A 25,974-nucleotide genomic window follows, 5' to 3' on the forward strand; every position below is an offset into this window, starting at 1 on the left:
TGCTTTCTTTTCCTATGGCTGCAGCACATTTTAATGGAAAACAAGCCCATGGATATCTCATTTGAGGGGTGGGGGTGTTTGTGTGTTTTGTCTTCCCACAGTAAGAAATCACATCCTTCCCCATGGGCTCTGATTTTCTCTAATGTAAAGATGTCGCTGTTATTGTAGATAAAAGCAACACACTGTCAGAATCACGGAGAGCTAAGAGGCTGGAGTTTACCTAGGTCCCATCTCCATTGTATTTGAAGACAGAAGTTTGATAAGTTTTCACAGATCTTTTGAGAGCACATAATATATGTAATTACGCTACACATGCTGTTCTGCCACACCCAGATGCAAACTTCTAAAGAAGTACGCTGCAGAGTACATCCTGCCACCAGCTGAGAAGGAGAAAGAGAGAAGTATGGAAGAAGGGAGATAATTCTTGCCTGTTAAAAAAATGAGTTTACTTTCCTAATAAAATAAATCTAAAATTGGCCATTGTCATCGTGTGATGTTAACCAGCTCTTTTGGCAAGTTTGGAAATACTGGGCTCCATCATAAAAGCTAAAAATGTCCTGGACCTGGAGTTGTTTACCCAGAGCATGAGCTGCTCTAAAGTTACAGAGCTCTGGTTGGAAGAGGTGGCTTGAAGGCCGCCTCCAAGTAACTGACGTCACAGTAGTCTCAGCTGCTGCTGTGACACTAAGCTGAGCAGCTTTTTGACTTGTAAAAGTGGTGAAGGTTTCAAAGGGACTTGTCAGTACTGCTCTGTGGAATGGTTGGACTTATTTTGCATCCCCTTTTCTTGTAAAGAATCGAGATTCACCGAGCTGAGACTTTTCTCTTGAAGACAGCTAGTCCTCCACTCTACTTCCTTCCATTGCTAGATTGACCAGTGGTCTAGCATCCATAGGAATTCTCCCCAGTGCAAACAGGTATGTTTCTTTCTGGCAAGCTTACAAGGAAGTGACTAATAATGGCAGGATGCAGAGGGGCTGCTGCTGAGATGTTTCAAACTACGCATGCTGTTTAAGTGGAGCGTAATTTCAACGTCTGTCCCTGCTGTTGTCTGTGTCTGGGCTTAAAAACAGTGGGCGGGGTGCATAACAGATTGTACTGACTCTTAGGAAAAATGCTGTTCAGCTGCTGTGGGTAAGTTTCCCAACTCTGGACTGACAGTACCATTCGCTGTCTGAGACTCTGTTTTTCCAACACTGCTTCTCAGTTATTTGAAAAGCACTTTGCCCGTCATTGATTTTCACTAAGTATGTTTATTTGAATGTGGGTTTTTTTTTATTAGTATGAAGACTTTTAACATTTGCAAATGGAAGTTCACAATCCTCGAGATTGTTGGTATTTGAAAATTGCAGCAAAAAATAAATTTTAGTTTTCTCTAAGGTGGTGGTGGATTCACTGTAGAGTGTTTCTGTAATTTGAGCTGACGTCTATGCCATTTATAATTGGATAATCTATCGTTAGGAGGGAAGCTTACCACTATATATTTTGTTCATGATAGTTACTTTTAGACATTTGTTTACTCAAAGCAGACATTTGCTTTTAAAGTTTGCATTTTTTAAGTTAAGTAAAATCAGTATGCTTACAGCTTGGATGTTTTCTAATTTGAGTAAAGAAAACAAGGAAGAAGATAATTAAATGAGACAATAAAGTTGATTCATTTGGAATTGCATGTGGTAGTGTCTCTTTGACCTTGTTGGAGCATGAGGAATGTGTGGAAATAGCAATAAAGTGCAATGAAAAAAATTTCCCTTTTACTTTGTAATAAAATCAAATCATGGTGGTCTTTTGAAAGATTCAGTTGCAAGTAAAAAACAGAGAGGAATGAGATCTATTAGTTGAAATAACTCAAGTGATTCATTATAGCCTGGAGAAAGGGATAAATAATTTAGGGGATAAATGGTACATTACTCTGATACGTTATAGGCCTGGAAATTCCTAATCCCTCAAAGTTAATCAGAAGCAAAGCATCTTCAGGCCAAATGAGTCTTCTAGGAATTGTGAGATTAGCAGCACCTATTATGTATGGCATTTCTATAGGAATATGTAACCTCTTATAAATGAATAGTCTTTAATTACATGAAAAGTGGTATGTTTAGCAAAAGGAAAAAAGGACAGCAAGAAACAAGTACTCTAAACAATAATCTAAAAAGAGAGAAGTAGAAATGGAGCAGTCACCCCTAAGGAACGCTGTCGAGTTTGTTTGGCTATAATCCAATTTTCAATGGGCAAGATGGAGGTTGAAAGGGTAATGACCAAGGTGTCCTAAGAATGGAGCCCCTCTCAGAGAAAGAACTGCTGTCATGACCAAACTGAGGCTAATTTGGGGGATAAAAATAATTTCTTGTGAGACTTGTGTGTTACTCTTAAAGTTTGCTTAGTGGTAGGCCCGGAAGGCTAGCAGAACTATTTGCCTCCCATCACCATACTTACACAACCCACTCACAACTCTTTATAATTCTGGCTTTCAGCCCTTGGAAAGGGGAAGTAAGTTAAAAAGGATTATGCAATGCTGGTCTAGAGTTGGGGTGTGTAACTAAGTAACGCAGCTCACTCTGTCCTTTTACATTTGCTCTAATAAATTTTTATTCTGAATGGAATTCTAGAAGGACAAACATAAGCTGGAGAGTCAAAGAGATATGGGGTAGGGGGCACAGATAGCAGAAATCCTTTCTTCTCTCCCACATAGATGCCAGTATCTGTGGGAGAAAATGAGTGACAACTAAGAACAAACAGAACTTTTATTTTTGCCCCAGTAGAGAGCACTTAAATCAGGTTTTGAATCTGCTGATCCACTTTACCCCATAACTTCTCATTACGAAACATTATGTCTCTACAAAGTTGCCCCTTTAGTTTGTTATGTAATATTTAAGTCATATTTATAACAAAAGCAGTTTTACATAAGATTTGTTCAACTTTTTACTAACAATAAAACTTCTTTTCTTTAAATACTTAATTTGACATGTATCCTTAAAATACTTAAAAAAGGCAAAAGATGATCATGGAGAAGGTGAGCGTTCACACAGTTACACTTGCTTCTATCTCATTTTAAAATAAAGATCAAAATAATCAGGGTTTTTTTCTAGATAACAACAGGGAGAGGGATAGATAAAAGAGAAGAGAAAGGGAAGGAGGGAAGACAAGAAGAGGGAGGGAGGGAACAAGGGACGGAAGGAAGAAAACAAGAAGCAAATATTATTAGGCATTTGCTATAATCCAGAGCAGTGTTTAAGCACTTCTCTTAGGCATCTTCCCTTTTGCTCATTTAATGTCCAAAACAATTCTATGCCCCGCCCCCCCTTTATATTTAGAGGTGGAAGCAATATGTTTGGCTGCATTACATCTAACATTATATTTATGACAAGACTAAGATTCTAATAAGGCTAAATCATTCCACAAAAAAATTGGCACAGATATTTCTCTATAGAAATGTTCTTGCAAATGCTTGTTTTTGATCCATAACTATTATATTTTTTGGCACTAGCAATTGCTCTGGGCCTGGAAAGGAAAAGCTCCATAGATTGTCTCTTCTCCATATTAAGTGATGAATTTGGCTCTTTGCAAATAGGTGCAGGATTCAGTCTGCTTCAGGACTGTTACCTGGGTTTAAATATAGTCCTTTTACCAGGGGCAAGACTTATTCAGAGTATTCCTGGATGATCTTCTGATAGGTTAAAAAGAGAAAGGTCTGGCATCTTTCAACAGTCATGTGGAAGCGGTTCAAAAAGAGTTAGGAATAGAAAGAAAAATTGGAGCCGTTTGCTACATAATTGTAGAAAAGACTTTATTGTGAGTTCTGAACATTTCCAGTGTTTAAAGACAGTTGGGATAAAACATGACATATCATAGCTCCTTTTTTCCAGGTAGTTTGAAATTAGTCCTCATCTTTTTTTAGCTTCTTTGGTTAAATCTGCAGTTATCTCTTATTATCTCAAACCACACCATTCTTCCTAAGAAATTCCAGTGGCAAATACTTTCTAGTCAGCAGGATAGTTTCACCACACAGTTAATTACATACAGTTTTAAAGCAGTCTGCTAGTTTCAGGACAAACATTATCTGCATTTCCTATGAAAGATTGTTAGATGAACCTAAAAGATTACTAGGTAATCAACATCAATGGAAATTAGATTAGTTAAAACAAACAACAACAACAACAAAAAACTATGTTCTTTGCTATCTTCATTTTGTTTGCTCTTCATTGACATTTATTATGGCAAGTACTTGAGGTTACTGGCTTATAAGTGGGAAAGAGAGCAGAAAGGGTAATAGAGGGGGTGGAAAAATGAGGTTAGAAATTGAGCATGGCTAAGTAGATAAAATGAGACATGATAGCACCTTTAATGGATCTGAAATTATATATTTTTCTTGACTGAATTAATCATGATACTGTTAGTGCCAAAGACATAGGAAAAAATTATCAAAGTGTCTTTAGCAAATAAAGTTTGAAAGTAGAGTTGCAATATAGATTCCAAAATTATTAGGGTGTTTTTGAAGGTAGAACCCTGCATATATAGCTAATGTTTTTCATTCTTATTCTATTCTAATTCATTGACTGTGACTCAAAAAAATATGTGTTCAAAACTGTTTACCACTCAGATATGTATGTTCAGAACAGTCTGACAAAAATAAAATTAGCCTTCGATATTTATCTTATATTTAGGATATGAAATATGCCATTATCTTCTGTGAATACAAAATTGGCACTTGCTGCTTGGGTATGTGGGCTTAATTTGGCAATGCCAGTACCCACAAAGTTACTGACTATTGGGATCTTTGTCTGTAATTAGCATAAGCTGCCACCAGTAAGTCATAGCAATTTGGTAATGGCCTAGTGACTGAATTCAGAGTTAGACATCTTGTAGGCATAATTATCTTACACAGAGATTCAAACGTTTTAAACATTCTACCTCCTAAAAAGGCACATGACTTTATTAATACAAAATTATTTTTAATTGAAGTCAAAACAAAATTTTGTAAAGCCCAAAATAGAAAACTTTCTTAAATTTCTCAGACTACTTTGGATTCAGTATGCCATTTAATCTTTTTTAACAGCCCTATGACTATTCCTATTTTAATGTAAAAATCTAAATCTCAGAAATTTTAGACTTATACCAGGGTTACATAGCTGGTATTTTAAATTGTGACTTCAAATCTTAAATATGCATACCCTGAATGCTAGAAATTTCATTATTTTAGTCACTAGTTGTTAATGTAACAGAGGAGTCCCTAAAAACTGAGCTACCTGTTTTCTTCAGTTCTCTGTATTCAATTTCCTAAGCAGTTTATGTTAGGTGTATAGTCTATTCAAAGGAAAAGAGAGCATGGATAAATTTTAACATATATTTTACAGTATAGTTTTGATGCTTCTAGATTTTCCTTTATAAAGTGACATAATGAATTTTTAAATATAGTTTAGGTTAGTTTCTGGATGGTACATCAGTCCCAAGTCGACTACCAACTTTGGAGTCTTAATAAGTAACACAGTAATGGCATTTGGCACAGGCTTGATCTCTGGATGCAGAATTAAGATTGCAACCCAGCTCTGGCTCAGGAATTTAAGTCATAAGAATATATAATCAGGTTGTATCAGAACCAAAAAATAATTTTATTGCAGCAGAATCTGCCACAGTGTGTGGATGTGACCATACATTTGAATTGTATACGTCTACTCTTAGATATTCGTGAAAAAATCTATTTTTAGAATAAGTGGTTAAAGGAATGATTGTCTCACATGTGCATTTAATTATCTTGTCCACTATAATTTTGCTGTCTGGTCTCAGAAACGGAAAAAAAACTTTGGACAATACTTATTACTTTATTGACTGTGTTAGTTTCTTCTTCTTAAGTAGACTCTTGTCATCTCTTTTCTTTTGAGTTCAATTTTCCTATAGTTTGTTTATGTCAATGGCTCGACAAAATGATAAAATATATTTCCAGAAAGCACATGGGTTTGGAACTCTCTCTTGTTATGTTTATATTAGGCTTTATTTTAAAGGCAAGTGAGACTGCTTCAAATAAAACAACTTCAAGCTTCCAAGAAAAGGTTAAGAGGAGGCAGAGAGGAGCAGAAACACTTCTTCGCCGACACTGACACTGTTGCCATGGACCTACATAAGCAGTGGGAGAACACAGAGACTAACTGGCATAAGGAAAAGATGGAATTACTGGACCAGTTTGACAACGAAAGAAAGGAATGGGAAAGTCAATGGAAGATTATGCAGAAGAAAATAGAAGAGGTACAAGTCAATTTGTTGTGCATGTACTCTTGTGCTTAAGTGCAGGATGACTGTTTTTATTGGAAACTTTTTATTTTCCTAATTCCACCTAAATGGTACCTTTCTCAGTTTTATTAGAACAAAAGTAGCATAATCTTACTCAGTGGCATTGTAAGGATTATTTTATATCATTGCATGAAAATTAAGCATTTCAAATGTCACTCCAAAATGTTTCAACTTATTATTTTCTGGCTAGAGAGCCTTTTTATCAAAAGGGAGGTATATATTTTGTGTGAGTTTTCAAATACCAGGGCCTGGAGTAAAATGCAAGAAAGATATACCTGGTGGGACATAGATTAGCAAAATTATAATTGGGATTAGAACATAGATACTTCCTAAGAAGATTTATGAATAATGTCTATTAAAGGAAATTACATTTTAGATAACTCATTATAATCAAAAGGAGTATCATATATCAAACAGAAAATGGCAGTGGACATGAGATTTATTCTATCAAGGTATGCACATTTATTGGCACATTTATTGGAAAAGAGGTTACGAAAAATAACTTATCATGAGTCTGACACAGTCATTTTGTTCCCATTAACCCTCCCTCAGTCCGTTGACCCTGAAATATTTCCTTCAAGCATTTGCATTGATGTATATTCAAGCTTTTGCACCAACTGGAAATAATTTATGCTTATCTTGCTTTCTTTTAGTAACATCCATAGTATTGACTTTATATGGTTTTGTGCGCATTACCAAAGTTGTTATTTTAAGACTTCTTGGCCTCTTTTGCAGGCAAAGTAGTGCTTTATGTTTTCATAGTGCAGTCGTTTTTATTATTAACAGCCATGTAATTGACTGTGAATAAAATATGAATTGGCATAGTAGGAAGAAAACTGAAGAAAAGTAGCTATGAAGCCCTTCCTCTAAAATAGAGCTGAGAAGGCAGGCATGTAGTGTATGATGAGGGATTAAAGGAGAATATACTTCTTGTCCCTCTATAGTTTGGAAAATGTGTCCTGCTTGCTCCTTTAACTCCTCTACCCATACTCAGATTGTATCAACAAAGAGACGCCCCGGTCAAATCAGAATCCAAAACTCCAGTTCAACAGAAACTGATCTGTAGTCATAAGTCATTGTCTCCCACATGTTTGGGAAGTTCAGTTCATAACAGTCTCAGACAGTTCTAGCATCCAAGCAAAATAACTAAGGGATGCAGGATTTGTCTAGCCAATTTTTAAAGCCATGTAGTTAAAAGAAGCTGCTGTCTGATTAAACTGATTACCGTCCAATAATTATTCTGACAATTCTACAGCATTCATCTAAGGTAAATATTAGCCTTATCAATTAGCAGGCACAAAATATGCTTTAGACATCAAATTATACCTCATAGAGATAGCATCCCTTTCCGGGGAGATAGAAGGGCTGTCGTATTTTTTTCATCTTGGAGAGCAGCTGTAGTGCTGTTTACATTTTACTTCCTGTACTATACAGCTCCATAGCTGGGAATTTGTTTAGATAATATACTTACTACTAATGCCTGTAGATGATGCTTTTCAATAAAGACTTGGATACCAGCACTGTGCTGCCCTTACTAATATATATGCCAAACATTTATAAAACATACCTTCTTACGGGCTTCAAAGCTAGGGGTAAAAAGAAACAAGAGAAACATTTCTTTACATGTCACAGAGAATCCATATAATTTTTTTAACTAAAATTAAGAAATCAACACTTGGAAAAATAACCTCATGCCATAAGCATAACTGTTTTTGTTTAACATTTATCACGAAGTTCTCTGTGTTAAATCAGATGTAAATTTTTAAGCCATGTACTGGAGAATTGTAAATTCCCAGGTATATATCTTCAGTGATTTTAGATGATAATATCTAATGAGAGGATATAGTCTTGGCTATTCAGATGCTCATAGTTCTCTGTTCAGCCACTATCCACAATCATTGCATTGGCTGTGACAAAACCAAGATATTCATACTTGAATTATTTGAAACTTGGAATAATCCAGATAGAATCTCTGGATAGAATTTATAGACATCTGGAGTATTTTTTCACACTGTAGTCTCCTGCCTGTATCCTTTGATAGAATAATCAAATAACCATTGACAAGGGCTGAGTACCAAGTAACTTAGATTCCCTTGAACAAAATCATTTTCCATCAATAACACTGTTATTTGTTTATTCACACCTCACCTAAGTCCCCAAGAAAATTTAAGATGGCATAAAATTAAGTATAATATAAAATATGCAAAAACAGAAATGGAAAGGTGAGCTGAAGACAGGAGGAAGGGTTGTATGTGAAATGTACCAGTGAGTCTTTCTAGTAACTAACAAAAATTATCAGGTGCATGTATCTTCAAATTCAAATGATAAGGCAAATTTATTTCCCAGGAATAGCATGTTTTCCCTCTGGTTTTTCAACTAAAGCAATTTTGTTTTCACCCATGACTTCTCAAGAACAGGACAGTGTCACCAACACCATCCTTAAATTTAACATGTCACTTTTTAGGGTTGCTTCTTATAATATCCCTCAAGGTCAGTCCAAATCATAATGCCCACAGAAGTTCAGTACAAAAATTTGGCAGGGTCCAATCAATCGATGCTTCAGTTTGATGCTATCCTGACTTCATACAATAAATGCTAATAAATTTATAAGCATTAGAAAAATAAATGCACATATATTTTTCAGGCATCAATTTCTACTGCTTCTCTCAACTGAGTTATCGGTATGTATTAAGCAGCAATAAATCTGTTATATTACTTGAATAATACATGTGGTGTAGATGTTGATTGTGGCTGTTAAATATAGAGTCATTTGTTTTGATAGTCATCTGATAGTCTCTTGAAGTTTGACAAGCTTTTACATGACTCAAGACTGAAGAGAAAGCCACTTCTTTCCTCTATTCAGAAGTGAACTGAATGAGTGTGTTCAGGTTTAACTAAGATCTCATAAAGAAGTTATTTGGGGTCTACTTTAATACAGACTAATAGATGATCAAAGCCTTGCAGTTCTATTATATCATGTAGGGTATTGTCATATTTGTTTTAATCTAGATGAGAAACTTTTTTAAAATGTGTATTACCTTGACAATTTTTAAAAATCTCAGTAATATTTAGGCCTCATCAATGTAATTGACCAATCAAAGGAAACATCCTTTGATGGACAAGTGACTATTTAGGGACCAGAATAAGTTGACTTACTATATGAGATTGTCAAGCATTTATTTAGACAGTTAAATGTTAGTGTACAAGTAGGACCAGACATTTTAAAACTATGACTTTACTGTTAAATTCTCACTACACCCCAAAAACATTAGGTAGTATGGCCAATAATTGATTCAGGTCATTCTAATTTTGTGATAGTGTTTCCATATTTATATACAGATACAGATTTATTTTATTTTTGAATGAGTTGATGTCTAGTCAGAAAGACTTAGCATCCATGTGTTGCCCTGCTAAAAGTGGCCTTTATGTTTCATCAAACTTGTTCCAGCTAATCCATGTTTTAGAGGCACTATTTAGAGGCAAAAGCATTAATACCCAGGTAGTATATTTGAATAAGACAAAGAGAACTCAAAGCAGTTTGCTTAGTATCAAGAAAATTAACAAAGTGAATTAGGGGAAAAGAAATTTTAATTTTGTTTTCTTACAGCTTTGCCAGGAAGTAAAGCTTCGGAGGAAAATCAATATGAATGAACGTGCTAAGATCATTGATCTTTACCATGAGAAGACCATTCCAGACAAAATAGTAGAATCTTCCCCAAATTACCCTGATGTAGGACAATGTGAATTTACAAGGATGAATCTCAAAGATGGTCTGAGAAATGAAAATAAAACAGAGCAGAGCTTAGTCAGTGGAGGAAATCAAATGTGTAAGGAACAAAAAGCAACAAAAAAATCAAAAGTAGGGTTTTTGGATCCTCTGGCTACAGACACCCAAAAAGAATGCGAGGCCTGGCCTGACCTGAGTACTTCTGAGGAAGAGAACAAGAGCTGTTCTGGCACCCTCAGTACAGTAAGTAAGATGTGATTGGCCTAGCACTGTTTCTAAAGAAATATTTACATTTCAAAGTGCTAACGTGCTGTTGCTTATATGTGTAAAGGCTCTTGAAGAACTTGTGAAGGTTAGTGAAGAACTGTGCAGCTTTCAAGAGGAAATTCAAAAGCGGTCTAACCACAGAAGGTAGGCAGATACATCTGATTATTTTAGATTGGTAAATCAAAAAGAATATTGTTTTTAATGAATCCAAACTGCTTCCTCCTTACATGTAAGAACTAGTGAGTTATTAAAATGCATTATCTAGGCTGCGAGATAGAAACTTTAATTTTTTGTTTGTTTGTTTTTGAAATAGAATCTCGCTCTGTTACCCAGGCTGGAGTGCAGTGGTGTGATCTCAGCTCGCTGAACCCACTGCCTCCCAAGTTCAAGCAATTCTTCTGCCTTAGCCTCCCAAGTAGCTGGGACTACAGGCACAAGCCACTATGCCCAGCTATTTATTTATTTATTTATTTATTTATATTTTTAATAGAGGCAGGATTTCACCATGTTGGCCAGCCTGGCCTCGAACTCCTGACCTCAAATAATCTCCCTGCCTCAGCCTCCCAAAGTGCTGGGATTACAGGTGTGAGCCACTGCACAAGGCCAGAAACTATAATTATATATTTCTCTGTCCACTAATTGTTAAAGCAAATCTTCCAATTCTTTTTGTAATCTGACTGTTAGTAACTCTTTACTCTTTTTGGTGTTTAATTAAGGTAGACCCTCCATAAAAAAATTAGTAAGTGGGCCAGGCGCAGTGGCTCACATCTGTAATCCCAGCATTTTGGGAGGCTGAGGCGGACAGATCACCTGAGGTCAGGAGTTCGAGATCAGCCTGACCAACACGGAGAAACACCATCTCTACTAAAAATACAAAAAATTAGCCTGGTGTGATGGCACATGCTTGTAATCCCAGCTACTCAGGAGGCTGAGCAGGAGAATTGCTTGAACCTGAGAGGCAGAGGTTGCAGTGAGCCAAGATCACACCATTGCACTCCAGCTTAGGCAATACGAGCAAAACTCGGTCTCAAAAAAAATATTAGTAAGTAACCTCTAAGGTAGTTCTTTAGCATTCTGAGCATTTGGGCAATGAGAGTGTGCATTTGAGCTAATTCAGTTAAATGTATCATTAAATGATGTCAGATTTAACAGTGTGGCATTTTGATTATATAATCATGTTTTGAAATGTTTAAGGCTTAAGATTACTTTATTTCACTTCAATTAATATTTCTATATTGGAGGCCTACATAATTTTCAGAACAGCATATTGTAAATATGTACACATGCCACACACAAAAAAATGCTCTTTCCATTTGGAAATGATATATACTTTTTTTTTTTTTTTTTTTTTTGAGACGGAGTTTCGCTCTTGTTACCCAGGCTGGAGTGCAATGGCGCGATCTCGGCTCACCGCAACCTCCGCCTCCTGGGTTCAGGCAATTCTCCTGCCTCAGCCTCCTGAGTAGCTGGGATTACAGGCACGTACCACCATGCCCAGCTTGTTTTTTGTATTTTTAGTAGAGACGGGGTTTCACCATGTTGACCAGGATGGTCTTGATCTCTCGACCTCGTGATCCACCCGCCTCGGCCTCCCAGAGTGCTGGGATTACAGGCTTGAGCCACCGCGCCCGGCCGATATATACTTATAACAGTAGGTTTTAGCCAAATTAACAGATACATTCGAATACTCTACAAGTTAAGTAAACATAGATTATTCTAAGACCAACATTTATCTCTCCTCATGGGGCAGTATGCTTCATTTAGAAAGCTACACAAATGCATTCCCTTTTCATTAGTTGTTAGGAAGCTCAGAATTTTTGTGCTGACTTGCAATATATTTTCTTAGCCAAACATGTTTTAAACATAACTTTGTCCTCTATTTGCCCATTGAGTTTTGCTTCTATTCTCTGTTAATAGGTATTTACCCACATTTTCTTGTAAGTTATCTCATTTTTTAAAATAATTTGAAGAGGTATAAATATGATTTACTTGTATCCATGTGATTAAGATTGAATTGTGATATTTAGATTTTTATTTACTGTAACCCAGAAAATTTACTTGCCAATTTTCTTCTACAAATCACACATAATCAAAAGTTCTTATTGTCACCGCATGGCCTTTAGAACAAGGTTTAAGACATTTAATTTGTAATTCAAAGACATTACAATTTGACATGACCTAATGTTTCTCTCTTATTTTTCATTATCCTCCCCACTCTGCTTTATAATTCATCCATATCAAAGTACTCATTTTGCTTTGAATAACCATAGTTTTTAACCACAGCTCACTTTGCCTGTATACCTTTTACTTAAATCATCCAAAAAATTTTTCCTTTTTTTTCAAGGCCAAATAACACCTTCCATTGGGAATTACTCATGCCTCATTGCACTTTTATTTAGAATTCTATCTTACTATTTAAAATGTTATTTCAAATTCAAGGAGAAGAACTTGAGCTCACACTACATAATGAATAAGAATTCAGCAGGCAGAGAGGAAGTAAGGGAATGGCCAGATGAAAGCTACAAAAAGGGAAATGCCAGTAACAGAAACCCAGGAGACTCCATAGTTTAATCTGAGGGTAGGTGAAGTCTCAGCTAGCAGCGAAAATGGGAGACGAGTTTGGAAAGAGTTTGAGTCAGAGTATGTAGAACATTGAATATAATACTGAGAGGTTGACTTCATTCTACCATAAAAGGACTTGAAGTTTTTGGCTGCAAGGTTTATATAAAAATGATGCATGAGAGAGTTATGACTCCTTTTCCTATAGCAGAAACTCATTGCTTGAGCTATGGTTTCTTTTGAGAGCTTATTCAAAATAAAGAAATAACTAATACACCATGTTTTATCATTGTTTAGGATGAAGTCAGATTCTTTTCTCCAGGAAATGCCAAATGTAACTAATATACGTCATGGGGACCCCATGATCAACAATGACCAGTGCATTCTTCCAGTCAGTTTAGAGAAAGAAAAACAGAAAAATAGAAAGAATCTGAGCTGTACCAATGTGCTCCAGAGCAATTCTATGAAAAAATGTGAAACTGATACAATCGATTTGAAAAGAAATGAAACTCCACCAGTTCCTCCTCCAAGAAGTACCTCTCGAAATTTTCCCAGCTCGGATTCTCAACAAGCCTATGAAAGATGGAAGGAAAGGTTAGACCACAACAGCTGGGTGCCCCATGAGGGTCAAAGTGAAAGGAATTACAACCCTCACTTCCCTTTGAGACAGCATGAGATGTCTATGTTGTATCCAAATGAAGGGAAAACTTTGAAAGATGGTATCATCTTTTCCTCTTTGGTACCAGAAGTCAAAATAGATAGCAAGCCTCCAAGTAATGAAGATGTTGGGCTTAGCATGTGGTCATGTGACATTGGGATAGGTGCAAAAAGGAGCCCCTCTACTTTGTGGTTTCAGAAAACCTGCTCTACCCCCAATAATCCAAAATATGAAATGGTGATCCCAGATCACCCTGCTAAATCTCATCCCGATCTTCATGTAAGTAATGACTGTAGCTCTTCAGTGGCAGAGAGCAGTAACCCACTTAGAAATTTCAGTTGTGGCTTTGAAAGGACTATAAGGAATGAAAAGCTGGCAGCAAAGACTGATGAATTTAACAGGACTGTATTTAGAACGGATAGAAATTGTCAGGCAATACAGCAAAATCAAAGCTGCTCCAAATCATCGGAGGATCCCAAGCCCTGTGATACCTCATCTACTCACACAGGTAGCATATCAGAAAGTAACAAGGTGTCTGGTATTTGGAAAACCAGTGCCCACATGCCTGTGCCCATGGAAAATGTGCCTGATAATCCCACCAAGAAATACACAACAGACCTAGTCAGACAAACGCAGGGACACGTAAGTCCTCGCAGTTATCGGAATATGCTCCACGAGCATGACTGGAGACCAAGTAATTTGTCTGGCCGCCCGAGGTCAGCTGATCCCAGGTCAAATTATGGTGTTGTGGAAAAGCTGCTGAAAACTTATGAAACAGCAACAGAGTCTGCATTGGAAAATTCTAAGTGCTTCCGGGATAATGGGACCAAATGTAATTCTGATGTCAGTGGTGGTGCCACATTAAGTCAGCATTTAGAAATGCTCCAAATGGAACACAAGTTTCAGCAAAAGACAGCTGTGTGGGGGGGACAGGAAGTGAAGCAAGGAATAGATCGGAAAAAGATAACAGAGGTGAGAAAGCAAATAAGGCATTTTGGTAGCATCCATATTAGAAATGGCTCTGAATGCAGTTTATATGTCCCATTCATATAAACAGAATGAGGGCACAAGTTTTGGACCCTTCTTAGTCTCTTGACCCTGTTTGTAAATAAATATAACTCAACATGAACCTTGAAGGTGTTTTCAAGACTGAGAATAGTACATTATAACTTTTTAAAGATTCTGGGACGGGCACAGTGGTTCACGCCTGGAATCCCAGCACTTTGGGAGGCCAAGGTGGACGGATCACGAGGTCCGGAAGTGGAGATCATCCTGGCCAACATGTTGAAATCCCGTCTTTACTAAAAATACAAAAATTAGCTGGGCATGGTGGCTCATGCCTGTAATCCCAGCTACTCAGGAGGCTGAGACAGGAGAATCACTCGAATCCCAGGGAGTCAGAGGTTGCAGTGAGCTGAGATCGCACCACTGCACTCCAGCCTGGGACAGAGCCTAAAAAAAAAAAAAAAAAAAAAAAAAAAAAAAAAGATTAAAAATCTTGAAGTAGGAAACCATAAATACAATAAGTGGATTTAGGAAGCTCAAGAAGATCAAATGTTTTTCTTTCTTGAAAAAATATTCAGAATGGATGTTTGATTTACAGAATTTCATTTTTTTAAAAGTTCTTTTAAATGTATGGAAAATATTTTAAAAATCGTTTTCACTTTTCAGTTATTAACTATGATTAGTTCAGTCATTCTCAGCATTTGACTTATGTTCTTTCTCATAGGATTAGTCACATTAATATGAATATGGGAAATACACATCATTTAAAACAGTGCCTAACAGAGTCCTCTTATCTGTGGAACTAAAAGATAGTATATATAAATAAGGTTATTTTTATTTGTATGTATTCTTAGCATAGAAATGGACCAAAAAAAAAAAAAAAAAAAAAAAAAAAACCCATTCAAATGGGCATTTAAGTAAACTCTTATCTTTTTTGTTCCTGCCGATTTATGAAAGAACATAATCTTCCTTATTTATTATTATTTTTTTTTTTTGAGACGGAGTTTTGCTCTTGTTAGCCTACCCAGGCTGGAGTGCAATGGCACGATCTCGGCTCACTGCAACCTCCGCCTCCTGGGTTCAGGCAATTCTCCTGCCTCAGCCTTCTGAGTAGCTCGGATTACAGGCACGCGCCACCATGCCCAGCTAATTTTTTGTATTTTTAGTAGAGACGGGGTTTCCCCATGTTGACCAGGATGGTCTCAATCTCTTGACCTCGTGATCCACCCGCCTCGGCCTCCCAAAGTGCTGGGATTACAGGCATGAGCCACCCCGCCCAGCCCATTCCTTAGTTATTATAGGAGAAAAAGAGGTCAAAGAAATTGGTAGTTACAAAGAAGAGTTATACAACAGTTCTCTTTTATTCATATAATTTTTAGGAACATAACAAAAAGTTACAAGGCAACATATTGTTATTATTAATCAATGCTTCAAAACTCCTAGTTTCATAGAATGCAGTGGGTATGCAGCATGAATTTTAAACTATTATGCAAGTTGTTTCCTTCTGGTGTAAACAGTTATGTGGATTTGAAAGTCTGCAAAAATATCAGCTTTCATCCATCTTAGGAGAAATCTTGCCTGTTTCCATAAGGTGCAAAACGTATCCTGCTTTTGTATTTCTCTGCTTTTTAGTTGAGCCCATCAATGTCTGCAACATCCTGTAGCTAAAGATAGGAAACAGAAATATCTGTGCAATAAGCTACCAAAATTATCATTAACTAGCAAGAGATAATACTAAGTGATTTCCCTTTTTGCATTCACTGGGAGTTTGGTGAGGAGGTCCTCTGCCATAGCTCTTTAAGAGTAGTTTCTGTTTTTTGTTTTTTCCCCTTGTGAACAAATCTAAACAATAGGTCTCCAAAAAGAAAAAAACTGCAGGTTACTGTCAGGCCATGGCTAAAATATAAATAGGAGGCCATCCTCACTGCCTAGCTCAGATGAAAGAGCACAGGCTTCTTTGGGTCTAAGAAGGGTCAGTAAGAACACAGTGTATAAAGTGTGTTATGGAAGCTTTGTACTTGTTTTAATTTTAAGAACCAAGGAATGCTTTTCTTCCATTAAAATAAAAGGAAATTTTAAAAAGAGAAAAAAAGTGAAGGAAACGGTTTTCTGTCATCAGAACATGTCCAAGATACAGCAGTTCTGTATTAGTATTAGAATGAAGATGTATTTAAAAGTATTTTAATGATCATTTTAAGGTTAGATAGTGCCAGTGATGGTGAAAAAAAAAAAAGCACTGATCATTTGGTTTGTGTGCCTTTAGCTTATTACCTCTAAAAGTGTCAATAACTTGACATAAATGAACAGTTTCTTCTATAATTTATCTTTTTATTTTTAAATAACACTATAACATCCTAATAGGCCACTAAGAAACATCTGTATTTCCATGATATTCAATTTATTTAACTTGAACTTTTAAATTCTGAGCTTATCATTAGTTCTACAAAGAGATTAACTGAATCAAAATTTGTCAGTGTGAGGAAAGGTACAAAACTATCAAGTGCCATATTCTATATTAAAATTAAATTGCCTTAAAACATTCAAAACCAGAAATATTAGGCAAGTATCTTATTTAGTTTTCAATGCTTTTTCTTTCTTGTAAATTTACTAACAGATTCATCTTATAGTTGAGACCCTTCATATATTAAGCCCGTTGTTGGTGCCCAGAGAGTGAGAGGAATGTCTTTACTTGTGTCCTAGGAATCCATGTCAGTGAACGCCTCACATGGAAAAGGATTTTCCCGACCTGCTAGACCAGCAAATCGCCGTCTCCCCTCCAGATGGGCATCCAGATCTCCATCTGCACCCCCTGCCTTGCGGAGAACTACCCACAACTATACCATTTCTCTGCGATCCGAAGCACCGATGGTTTAAGTCTTTGGCCTGGATTGCTGTGTTACAGAGGTTCTAGTCCCACTTGTCAAACAGAGCATTCTGAGTGTTTATAGGCAGTCCTGTTCTCTTCTGACAAGCAATTTAAACCCTAACTTTCCATCAGTCTTCAGTGTTTTTAATCTAAGGAATAATTATCTTCCTGTATTTTGATTTCTTAGATCAGAATTTTTTTATGCCATTCTCATTAATTTTCCAATATGATATAAGTTGAAACAATGTATAATATTGTATATTCTTTCTTGCAAGTGGCAGAAAGCAAGGTTATTTGCATGGCCCCGTGTTTGTAGGTGCATGTGTTGAAATAGGAAGTATCCTAGTATGTATTTAGATATGAAAAACTTATGTGCTACTGTTGACTTTGAAATTATAACATGTATACCTATATATTCTTTGTGTTTATTTAAAAGTTTTGAAAATATACAATGCTGTTTATATTTTGTATACCTTTTAATAGGTATCCACTTAAGGCATTTGCAGTACAGATATTAATTAACCACTTCCTTGGCCCCCAGCTACACTGAAAAACAAGAACACATTTATTGGTAGATTTCTAAAGATAAATCATAAATAATTTCTTAACCCATTTAAGGATAAAATAATACCATTGATTTCCTTGTTTATTCTTTTTAAATAAAAATGTCACACGTTTAATAGATCAGTTGTCTAAAGCAAGCATAAAATGTTCATAAATGTTTTATATATTATTTGGTAGTCTAGTATGTCTTTAACTGCATATTTAATCCTCAGAGCCAGTATCATGAGACCACATTATAAATGACATGACTAAATAATGAATTTATTTTATCAGCCTCAGTAACAAACATTTCCTAAATGGAATGCAAAAAGAAATTAAATGATGTTGAATTTTAGTTTTTCTTAAAATTGTGGTAAGCTTTTAGTTTAGCTGCTTTACATGGAGTCATACATACTTAGAGGTAAGTCATGTATTATTATTTTTCCTTTTCTAACCTTTTTCTTAAAATTAATAGATAACAAACTAATTTACTATTTTACTAACAAGGAAGATCAGGAATAATATTTCATTGAGAGCTGAATTATACTTCTTATAGTGTGCTACAAAAACAAAAGGTTTAAACTAAACCTTGACACCCACAGTAGCACCAGGAATAGAAATGCATATTTTGGCTATAGTTTGCATACAATGAACACATACAATCTATATTGAAAACTGACAGAAATATGAATGTTAAGGGGCTTGGAATTCTAAATGGAAGATTTTAGAAGGAAATTTGCTCTCTACTATCTCTATATAAAACCAATTATGTTATTTTATTAGTTATTAATTCTACTTAAGCTTTTCTTCTACTAAGAAAATTCTTATGCCAAACGTATTCCAAGAGCCATCTCCTTTATATTGGAACCATTTAAAGAAATTTACTTCATTGTACACCATGACCTGAGGTAAAGAAAATAATTTTCAAATTGTAGATGTCCTTGAAAGGCTTAAGATGGTAGCATGATGATGTTTAGATTCATACTTTACAGTTTCAGGAATTAAGTGGAATTAAACTTATAGAATGATTTGGATCAGATCTTAACTAAGGTCTATAAATCTACTCTTTTGATTCTTATTTCCTTCAGGAAGATCTTTTTCCATAGGAAGCTATCAAAGAAAAGTAAACTAGTCACCAAGTAATATCACTTTCATAATATGCTTTCCAGCTAGAGGGGAGAAAACACCAGAAAAGTGGAACCCTGGGTCATAAAATGATGGACCTGTTAGGAAAATGCTGTTGTGTGACAATGAAGAGCCTGCCCAAGGACTGTGCAAGAAATCTGTTCCTCCATCACGGTACCCCAAGTAGGATGGCATGATCTGTGCTTCCTTCAAATATTGAGGATCTCCTTAAAGAAATGAAATTTCTGATCTCACCCTGTAATTACTAAAGCAAAATTTCTAGGGATAGGGACTGGGACTCTGGAGCCTTTAATAAAACAAAGAAGCAAAATATTGATGATCAGATAGATTGGAAAAGAGTGACACTGATTGATCTCTGAATGGATGGATACCCTTGAGTGGTCACTTTTTTCTTCCTAGGACTTGCCTTTGTTATCTGTAAATTAGAACGGCTATACTTTCAGGCTTCACAATTTTAAGCCACTTTTTTCTATTAACAGTTGAATGAACCAATGGGACACATTTTAACACCTTTTTATGTTGACAAATTAGAGTTGAGAAAAATAAATTAGCATCTAGTCCAAACCCTTAATTGTAAAATTGAAAATCTAAGATTATTTGAATGTTCTGTTTTTCTCTTTTTAAATATTTTATAATTCTTAAATTGAAAAGCCTGTTAGGTAAATAGAAATAATCCTTGAAAGTATTTTTTGATGTTTTGTGATTTTTTACTGGTAAATTTCTACTTTAGGTGGGCATTTTCTTCCCAACAATATACCCTTTATTCTATCATTGCTAGGTTTAAAGGGACTTGTAAGCATTTCTGGAAATATTTGATTTAAAAACATATATTAATAGATGTTTTCCCTAGCAGACTTTTGGAGCAAAAATATTATTTTAGTTCAGCAGAGGATTACTGATACAGAGGGTTGATCTCAAAAAGGAATAAGAATGAGGCAGAGAAGAATACTTGAGTTTATGTGTGCGTGTGTGTGTGTGTATATGTGTGTGTCTGTGTGTGTGTGTGTGTGTGTCATATAAGTTCTACATATTGCCTTATGTCCCAAAGCCAAATATAAAATATAAATGATGCTTTGTATAATTCACTTTATCAAAAATTACCCATAACTTTCATTTGTTTTTATATAGACAATGAAGATCATATTTCATTTTGCAGATGTGGCCATAAAATATTATTTACTACTACATAGGTGATTTTACCAGGTTTAGTTATCCTGAGAAAACATCTGGACTTCAAAGAGTTTCTGCTTCCCTACAAAGATCTTTAAAATTCTTTTTAGGCACATTTGTGATAAACAACTACTTGATACTGAAATCTCCTTCAGCTGTTAGCAGCTATCATATAAAGTAGGCATAAAAACAACTGTGTGTGGCATTTGTATACAATGAAAACATTTTTCTTTCCCTCCTTTTCTTCAGTGAATTTCAGTAAAGCTGAGTATCTTACGAAATCTAAATTCAAATATGTACACAGTTCACTCTGGCCTCTTCCAAAATATCTCTAAATAGTAGAATTGAAGCCAAACCTTCCTGACTTCCTGCTCCTGGCCACACTAAACTCTATATGGCTTCTCATACAGTGACATCCTCTTTGTACCCATTTAACTGCTAATTGAGTCTGATAAAAGTCTTCTTTGAAAAAAGTTTTCACTTTTAAGATTTGCATTTACATCATAAAATTAAATCATTTTCAGGAAAATCAGATTTTTTATTATAGTACTATTTGCTTTAAATTCTGCATGTTTTTCTTAAGTAGCAAGTACATATTATCAGAACTTACAACTATGAATTCTTCATCTTACCCTGAAAATATGTTCCTACAAAAAAAATGTGCTTTACAAATTAAAAACAAAAATTGGGGATGAGGGGTTCTACAGACAAGTACCAAAGATGATTTCTCATCATGTTTACTGTATGCATATTCATCATAGAAAATAATTTTTTGTTTTAGTGGGAATAAAATCATGATACTTAAAATCTGTACACATTTCAATGATCTTATTAATCGAATAGATTAAATTAAAAATTCCTAGGAAAAATTCTGTTATATGAAGCTATGGAGAAATCTAGAAATTAGGGAAGGGTCTAGATTTTGAAAGACTTAACAACTCAGAACAAGTTCATTTAGGGGTGGGAAACCAGAGATTCAAAGAGGTCTGCATGGCTGCCAAGGTTACAGGGACAAAATCTAAGCCTGGACTCGCTCATGTTCTGCTCCCCTGTATAAATGTCCTGTGTGCATCTGTGACTTTATTGTTCGCAAAGCACATTCATATTCCTGACTTATCTGCTTCTTACAGTAAATTTCAAGGCAAGCATAGTGATTTCTAAGTAGAAAGGAAAAGTTAAGTAGTTAAGATAATAATTTGAATAAATGTTTTCCAAGATGAGAGTTGGCTCTTCTGACTCCTAGCTCAGGCTCTTTTCCTAGCCTTCTTTTCCCAAGGAAGAGAAGAGAAAGAAAAAGATTGAACGGCTCTTTTTCATTTTTGTCTTGTTGCATTTTATACATGACACTGAAATTATTTATCTTTCTCTCATTGAGAGCTTCTATTCATTCTTTCAGTGATCATGAAAAGTCATCACCCTGACTTAAATGGTGTTATCAAATTCAAGAAGTTGTGAACAAGACTTTAACAAAATATTTCCACTTTTAATGCCTTTACCCTGATTTTATATAAATTTTTTATGTAGGACATGAGGTTGAAGTAAACCCAACAAATAGCCAAGCAGTCTTCATCTATGACATCAACTGAATCCTGACCTCAGTCTTCAAAAAATGGGAAAATAGTTTCATACTTTGTAAGTTATATATACTCCAGAATCAATAAGAGCAGTTTGCTTGAAATATTGGTTCATTTGTGCTGCTATAACAAAACACCAAGACTGGGTAATTTATAAAGAATAGAAATTTATTTCTCTACAGTTCTGGAGGCTGGGAAGTCCAAGATATATCTGCAAGCAGATTCGGTGTCTGGTGAGGGATGCTGTGTAGTTTCAAGGTGGTACCTCATTGCTGTGTCTTCACATGGCAGAAGGGGCCAACACTATTCTCACATGGAGAAACAGCAGAATAGCAAGAAGCAGCTGAATGCTGTGTGAAGCTTCTTTTATAAGGACCTTAAATCCCATTCATGAGGGAGGAGCTTTTATAATCTAATCACCTCCTAAAGGCCCTACCTCTTAATATTGGAGGTTAACTTTCAGCATGAATTTTGGAGGGATATATTCAAATCATAGCAAGCATACAGAAATTTCCAATATAAATCTCACTCGAAATTATAGTCACATGCTGCACAAAACCAGTTCAATGCACATATGTGATGATAAGATTATAATACAATATTTTTGCTATGCCTTTTCTATGTTTACATACACAGATACTTACCATTGTGTGACAGTTGCCTTCAGTATTCAGTACAGTAACATGCTGTACAGGTCTGCAGCCTAGGAGCAACAGACTATACCATCAATCCTAGGTGTGTAGTGGGCTATACCATCTAGGTTTATGTAAGTACACTCTGTGATGTTTGCTCAATGATGAAATCACCTGAGGGCACGTTTCTCAGAACATGTCCCTGTTGTTAAGCAATGTGACTGTAATTGTGCTCTGCTGCCAGTTTCTTTTTGAAGTTTTATTTTTCAATTACTTACTCATGGCAATTTTATAAGAATCATTAAACAAGTTTAATCCAGCTACTTGGGATCTGCAGATTTTTTCTTACATAATGCTGATTACTCTCAAAACCAAATTGTCTAACCTGAATTACATATTTGTTTATTTCAATTTTCTTAAAAGTTTTTGTTTAAAATTAACCCAATAAAGGGGTTTTTGAGTTAATGATATCTGTAGTAAAATATCTCATTTGCAATGAACGCCAGGGAAGCACCCACAATATTCTTTAGAGGCAGTTACATATAGGAGTATTAGGGGGCCAAAGTCCCCATCTATGAAAAATCAGGAGGTAAATGATTGGGAATAAAGATTCTTCCTAGGAAAGCTGAGGTAAAGAGAGAGAAATTGAGACCTACCATGCCACCTAGTTAAAGATGGTGGCCATGTAGCCCACAAAGCCAGAACTAAATGAATTTATGAGGTATCCTACTTAACAAAAGCAAGCACTAGACTTCCCAGACAGATCCGGGGGCTGGGAAAAGCACTACCTCAAGGACTCCAGGGTGGACAGTGCTAGAGGTCAGACAAGCAGTCCATCCTCAAGAAGATCTCTTCCTAAAACAGCAGAGACCTGACCTTGGGCCAGGGTAGAAATAAAGTATCCGGGGGTAGGGGGGTGAGGGGGGACTGGCAAATGCAATCAAGATCCTGGTCCTAGGGACCAGCATGTAGGAAAGTTAAGAGATACAGCCTGAAGTAGGACGCAGGTCTATTGGAAAGAGGAATTGAGAGGAATTCCTCAGCAGTAAAGAGAAATTCCTCTTTACTAAAGTTGGGACCTAAAAAGACTACAGTGGCAACTGAGGACCCATTTGTAGGCAATTAGGAGAGTAACCACCACTAAGCTGAAATAAATGGAGGCTCTAGGCAGCTTGAGCCCTCATCCAGGATATTTTCAGAAAAAAATTCATAGGAAACCACCAGGAGGCTTTTTTTCTGTGAGAGACTGAAAAAGAAACAAAATTGATGCTGTGGGGATGGGTCCTCTCTTTTCTCTCTACTTTCCATTTATTGTCATTTTTTTGTAACTTTATCCCCAGGACCTAAAACGTTACCTGAAAACATAATAAATAAAACAAACCATCTATACTTTCATATAATTGACAATAAGAACAAAAATTAAAAGATATATTTTTCTCCAGTTGAAATAAAAAATAGGCACACACAGAGTAGGAACATTTTTAGAACTTATAAAATTACTCAAAATTGTGTATATAAATATGACATTGACGAGCCTAGGGAACACTTGTACTGCACTGGTAAGAATAGATACAGTCTCATGGAGAAAGAAATGCAATGTGAGTATAAGTAAAGAGAGTGAAACTGAATCAACCTGTTCTGAGCTCTTCTACATGGTGGGGTGACGGGCTGCATGGAGCACTGAACAGGGACCTCAAGAGCAAGAATATCCCGTGTGGATCCACCACTGTCCAGTGAGAAAGGCCAGGCTCTGAGAACAGAAACTTTCTGTCACAGGAGTACATCCTTCTGTCGTGGGAACAGGAAGTGCCCCCAGATGGATCTGTCCCACAGATATCCCTGAAGGTCACCCAGTTCTATCAACTGACTTCTTTCACTCTCCTCCTAAAACCCTTCTGATTCTGGATTAGCTACCTAGGTTCTTAGAGTAATTACAGAACATCTAAATCGATGTTTCTTGACTGTTTCCAGAAAGTCTTCTCTAATAGGAGAGAAAAGAAACAGTCTTCGCAAGGTCTCTAATAGTGTCTAAAGCAGCCCATGGTTAAGATAAAATTCTTTAACTTTGAAGGGTTTTAACTTGAAAATGTGTAGTCTATAAACAAACCAGGATTCTATCTGCTTCATTCACTAATTATGCCAAGCACTTAGAAAAATGCCAGCAGAGGTGGCTCATGCCTATAATTTCAGCACTTTGGGAGGCCGGGGCGGGTAGATCACGAGGTCAGGAGATAGAGACCATCCTGGTCAACATGGTGAAACCCCGTCTCTACTAAAAATACAAAAATTAGCTGGGGATGATGGCTCATGTCTGTAGTCCCAGCTACTCGGGAGGCTGAGGCAGGAGAATTGCTTGAACCCAGGAGGCAGAGGTTGCGGTGAGCCAAGATCATACCATTGCACTCCAGCCTGGGTAACGAGAGCGAAACTCCGTCTCAAAAAAAAAAAAAAAAAAGAAAGAAAGAAAAGAAAAATGCCAGCAGAGACAACGTTGAATGAATTAAGATTTCAACCGCCATGGTGGCTCAAGCCTGTAATCCCAGTGCTTTGGGAGGCAGAGGCAGGCAGATCACTTGAGGTCAAGAGTTAGAGACCAGCCTGGCCAACATGGAGAAACCCCGTCTCTAATAAAAGTACAGAAATTAGCCATGTGTGGTGGTGCATTCCTGTAATCCCAGCTACTTGGAAGGTTGAGGCATGAGAACCACTTGAACCTGGGAGACAGAGGTTGCAGTGACCCAAGATTGTATCAATGCACTCAAGCCTGAGAAGCAGAGTGAAACTGTCTCAAAAAAAAACAAAAAAAAAAAGAATAAAGATTTCTATTTTTTTTTAAAAAAAAGCTTTTGTTTGCATGTATTTTATTTTGTTATTATCATATAAGTTTTTGTTTCTTCAGTTTCTTCTGGGACATCTTTTTCTTCAGTGGATCCCCCTCTTCTAGTTTAGCAACAATTTGTTTCTTTTCCATAATGATCATCTCAGTGAGGCAGGGGAGTTAATGTATGAATTTAATCAGACCATGAGCTCTGTAAGTCTAGCCGTGTGTCCTAAGTGCTTTGTTCACCTGGATATGCTCAATGACCAGAGACTCTCTGTCTAAATCCTTAAGTTCACTCAGCATAACTCTGCATTTTTAAACACATGCAGCAAAAATTCAGCACTCTTTCTGGACCACTTACCCTGTGTCCAGCCCCACTGTTTGACCTGGGCATACCTATCAACTCCACCCTTGTGACATCAGAATAGTGAACACTGTTCCTATAAAGTGACATATTTAGTGGCTTTTTGTTTATGCATACCCTTGATGGCCTGCATGGACTCATGAGTGTTCTTAAAATGAACACAAACATTTGAAACTCTTGGTTCACATGATTTTATGGAGTTTTCTGGGTCAAGTGAATAGCAAACTATTTTCATAGATCATCTCAGGCCGCTTACGGTATGAGTGAATTAATAAAATTTTGAAACGTTTCAATTGCTTGTTATCAGCAACAACAACAAAAAAAAGTTCTCTGCCTCTTTGTTTAGTCACAGCTGGATTGAGA

General features: G+C 36.2%; 1 protein-coding gene across 2 annotated transcripts; it reads left to right on the top strand.

Moving 5' to 3' along the window:
* Positions 1–6,097: 6,097 nt before the first annotated feature.
* On the top strand, positions 6,098–22,747 carry KIAA0408 (KIAA0408 ortholog). 2 transcript variants are annotated; one of them, XM_039467629.2, is made up of 5 exons: positions 6,098–6,234; positions 9,887–10,249; positions 10,338–10,417; positions 13,130–14,462; positions 17,196–22,747. In XM_039467629.2, exons 1-5 carry the CDS (start codon positions 6,100–6,102, stop codon positions 17,367–17,369), a joined length of 2,085 nt encoding a protein of 694 aa, XP_039323563.1. In that variant the 5' UTR covers positions 6,098–6,099; the 3' UTR covers positions 17,370–22,747. The 2 variants fall into 2 exon arrangements, with proteins under 2 accessions (XP_039323563.1, XP_074253604.1); XM_074397503.1 differs by lacking the exon at positions 6,098–6,234 and adding an exon at positions 6,241–8,960.
* The last annotated feature ends 3,227 nt before the right edge of the window (positions 22,748–25,974 follow it).

This window comes from Saimiri boliviensis, chromosome 4 (genome assembly GCF_048565385.1).
Source record: "Saimiri boliviensis isolate mSaiBol1 chromosome 4, mSaiBol1.pri, whole genome shotgun sequence".
In the NCBI taxonomy this organism is placed as follows: domain Eukaryota; kingdom Metazoa; phylum Chordata; class Mammalia; order Primates; family Cebidae; genus Saimiri; species Saimiri boliviensis.

What these genes read in the sequence shown, in the direction of transcription:
- KIAA0408 (XM_039467629.2), top strand. Translation starts at nt 6,100, where the DNA reads ATGGACCTACATAAGCAGTGGGAGAACACAGAGACTAACTGGCATAAG. An exon ending in GTTCTGGCACCCTCAGTACA is followed by an intron (nt 10,250 to 10,337) that starts GTAAGTAAGATG and finishes ATATGTGTAAAG; the next exon opens with GCTCTTGAAGAACTTGTGAA. An exon ending in ATCGGAAAAAGATAACAGAG is followed by an intron (nt 14,463 to 17,195) that starts GTGAGAAAGCAA and finishes CTTGTGTCCTAG; the next exon opens with GAATCCATGTCAGTGAACGC.